The following is a 3311-nucleotide window of genomic DNA, read 5'->3' as shown; positions in this document are numbered from 1 at the left end:
CGCGGGGAAGACAAATATTAAGTGACAAAGCTTTGTAGCTAATGTAATGGTAGTAGAAGTTTCTCTCTTAAGAAACAACCTTCACCATCAGTTATTGTTTCATCTAGGCTTACAAGGGATGACAAAGTCTAAAATTTACTCCCATGTTTAACTAGTTGTTCCCATGGATTGGATGTGTCTTTGGAGCTTGTACTTTCATGGAACAACTTGAGATGCAGCCTGCTGAGCATATGGTACTTGGTCATGCTACCCTGATAGGTACCCTGTGGCAGCTGCACACTGCTGACTGTAGGAAACCAGATGCTGCAGGACTAGAGGTCCTGGAGATTGCAGGGAGATAGTGTCCCAGTGGTGACTATCACCCAGCCTTACTGGTGTGGTGTGGCATAAGTAGCGGCAACAGATGAGCTGACAGCACAACTTCAGTTGTTTGCTTATGTTGGAATGTGGAAGCTGAGTTTATCAGACTAGTCCTTTTCTTATCCTCTATTACAGACAGAGTGTCGTAATTATGTGCGTGTCTTGCAACAGCTGAATGATACTTTTCTCTACGTGTGTGGAACTAATGCATTTCAGCCAACATGTGATTACCTGGTAAGAATGTACATATGTTTTGACCCAATAACTGTAACATAAAAGCAGCTTATTTAAACAATGAGTTAATCTCCATTCCTGAAGACTGTTGCAATTTCAGTGCTGGTTGTAACATTTGCAGCATTTATTACCCTGTTCCACAGTAATGATAGAGTATGGAAACGAACTGTACTGTTCCTTTTTGAAAGTGCTTACTGAATTATTGATTCATCTTGTTTAACAGCAGATTTACTTTTTCTTAACTTTCATAATTCTTTGTGTATTGTGTGTTAGCATAAAAACAGTTTCTAAAACTGAAATGACATTGTTTGCAACTTCCATCTATCACTGAATCTCCCTGAAATTTCTCAGATTCCCGTCTCTGCTTGTCTTCTCTCTGCTCCTGGCTGTGCCACAGCTTCATAGTGCTGAATGCTTCAGTGAAGTCTTGGCACAAAATCAGAACTCCCTTTTCTTGCTACTGACTGTTGTATTGTTCTCCTTACTGTGTCGCTTAACAATTCTGAAACTGAGAAATCTTGTAATTGTTTGTTCATTTTTGTCTCCTCTGCCTGCCATCACCTCTGGAACATTGCCAGAAGTCATTGCTCTTAGCCTCCAATGTCTTCATTACACAGTATAACTGATCACTTCCCTAGTACTGTAGCTACAGTTCTCCATCATCTTCCTCATCCTTATTCCCTGTGCTTTTAAGGGATATATAAAGTATCAACCAAAGTACTCTGTTGCTTTTTAAAATTTAGTTGGATTATGCCCCATCTCACAAATGTAACATAACCTTGAAAATTACTAAATCCACTTCAGAAAGCCTCCGTGATTTTTAAAATTCTCAATTTTTGTGCAGGCTAATTTGATAATTGCCAGCTGTTTCCATATATCAGTTAACTCCTTTGTCTTTCCTGATGGCTTTTCTGGCTTTTTTTGGTGCTCTTTCTTGAGATCTGTCTGGATTTAACTTTCTGTCTTCTGTTCTTTTCTGTTCCCACCCTCATGAATTGTAGAATCACATTTCCTCTCTGCTGGACTCTTAAGATTTTCTGAAAACACATAGCCTTTTATGTTCTTAAAAAATGCCTTTGATGCTGTAGGTTGATGGTATAGCCCATTATTTAGTGTTAATTTTTCAGTTACCTTTGCATGAGTCAGGTGAATGAAAGAAAAAGTGCTAACGGTTGTTTTGTGTTTTCCAACTTAATATTTTGCAGAATTTAATTTCATTTGAACTTGGAGGTAAAAATGAAGATGGTAAGGGCAGATGTCCGTTTGATCCAGCTCAAAGCTACACATCTGTTATGGTTGGTAAGTTCAGACTTTGCATACCTCGTTATTATGTGTGAAAATATTCAATCTTTTCTGCTGTCATTCTCAGGTCTCTCGATATCAAAATTGTAGATTGCGTCCATATTTTTACCATCTTTACTGTTTATCTAGATTGACTATGTAAGTATTTTAATGTCTACCTTAGCATGTTTCTTAGGAGAACTTAAAACTCTGTGATGTTTTGGAAGCAACTTTTAAAATACTAATTTTTAAACTATATTTTCAGGTATTTAACATATTAAGTCCATGTAGTCTAGATGTACTTTGACTGCCTTTGTAATGTTAGTTACTTTCATTTCTGTAAATTTACCAAGTAGAATTTTTTAGCTGTCCTGACGACATAGCCGTGAGACAGAATAGGGAAGTGAGTTATTTATTGGAAGTATATTACTGCATGGTTAGATACCATTGAATCTTGATTTGGTGAAACCAGAGTTCATGGCTGTACCCTCGTGTCACAGGATCATAAAAGAGAAGCTCAAAGAAACACGAAACAGGAAATGAGAAAGACAAGAACATACTTCATGGATTGTTGCCTAAATTCTTAAAAGTTGGCTTTGAATAGTGGTGACATTAGAAAGAGTAAAATAATTCCAAAACTACTGTGGCATTTCTTAAGTAAATTTACACGTTTATACATACACTTCACATGTAAATCTACAGTTTTAAAGTGCCACAAAGGCAATGCTGACTTTTGCTAGTTGCTTATGTCAGAGGAGTAATAAACCCAGGTGTGGAAGTGTTAGCCTTGAGAATGGTCAGCAGAAATGTAAATATTGAAGACCATGTCTGGCGCAATTCAGAGGAAATCCTTGTTTATCGTTTCTTGTGGGAAGTTTAAGCTTACATAGTCTCCTGAAATATTTATGTATACTTTTTGGTATCCAGTGCATAAGAAAGCCTAAAATATTTGTTTTTGTGTTAAAGATGAGGAGCTTTATTCTGGGACTTCTTACAATTTCTTGGGAAGTGAACCTATCATTTCACGGCACTCTTATCAGAGCCCTCTGAGAACAGAATATGCAATACCTTGGCTTAATGGTAAGTGGGCATGAGAACTGGCCCAACCAACTTGTTTTTCATTCTTCAGTCACAGACAGAGTTTGTGTCTTAAGGGGCAGTTGTCTAATATCTCAAGGAGAATGGATTTTGTTATACTGGCATATACCGACATGTGAGTGTGTGCCACAAAGAAATTCTATTTTGAAATTTCAGGATTTTTATCGGCATTGACAATGAAAACAACTTCAAGACATACAGGCTTCAACTTGGCATTAAAGAGCTACAGTTTATTTTATATCTACTTGTTCATCCTGGCAATAATGCAGTGTAGTTATGATATAGTAAGGAAGAGGTTTTGGTTTTGGTTTCTAATGGGTTTGCAAATTGAGCTGATG

At 37.1% G+C, this 3311-nt stretch overlaps 1 protein-coding gene across 1 annotated transcript in view; it reads left to right on the top strand.

Annotated features, from left to right (window-relative positions):
- Positions 1 to 495: 495 nt before the first annotated feature.
- Positions 496 to 3311, top strand: part of SEMA4D (sema domain, immunoglobulin domain (Ig), transmembrane domain (TM) and short cytoplasmic domain, (semaphorin) 4D) — a gene marked incomplete at its 5' end in the record, with an annotated part of 13991 nt that continues 11175 nt past the window's right edge. The window contains 3 exons of the mRNA XM_009705625.1: positions 496 to 594; positions 1800 to 1893; positions 2842 to 2955. Of these exons, the coding sequence (XP_009703927.1) occupies positions 496 to 594; positions 1800 to 1893; positions 2842 to 2955 (307 nt within the window). The remainder of the gene's footprint in view (positions 595 to 1799; positions 1894 to 2841; positions 2956 to 3311) is intronic.

Source organism: Cariama cristata, unplaced genomic scaffold (assembly GCF_000690535.1).
Source record: "Cariama cristata isolate BGI_N322 unplaced genomic scaffold, ASM69053v1 scaffold9828, whole genome shotgun sequence".
Taxonomy (NCBI): Eukaryota; Metazoa; Chordata; class Aves; order Cariamiformes; family Cariamidae; genus Cariama; species Cariama cristata.
Note: the sequence above shows the minus strand (reverse complement) of the source record. Positions and strands in the feature narration are given on the sequence as shown.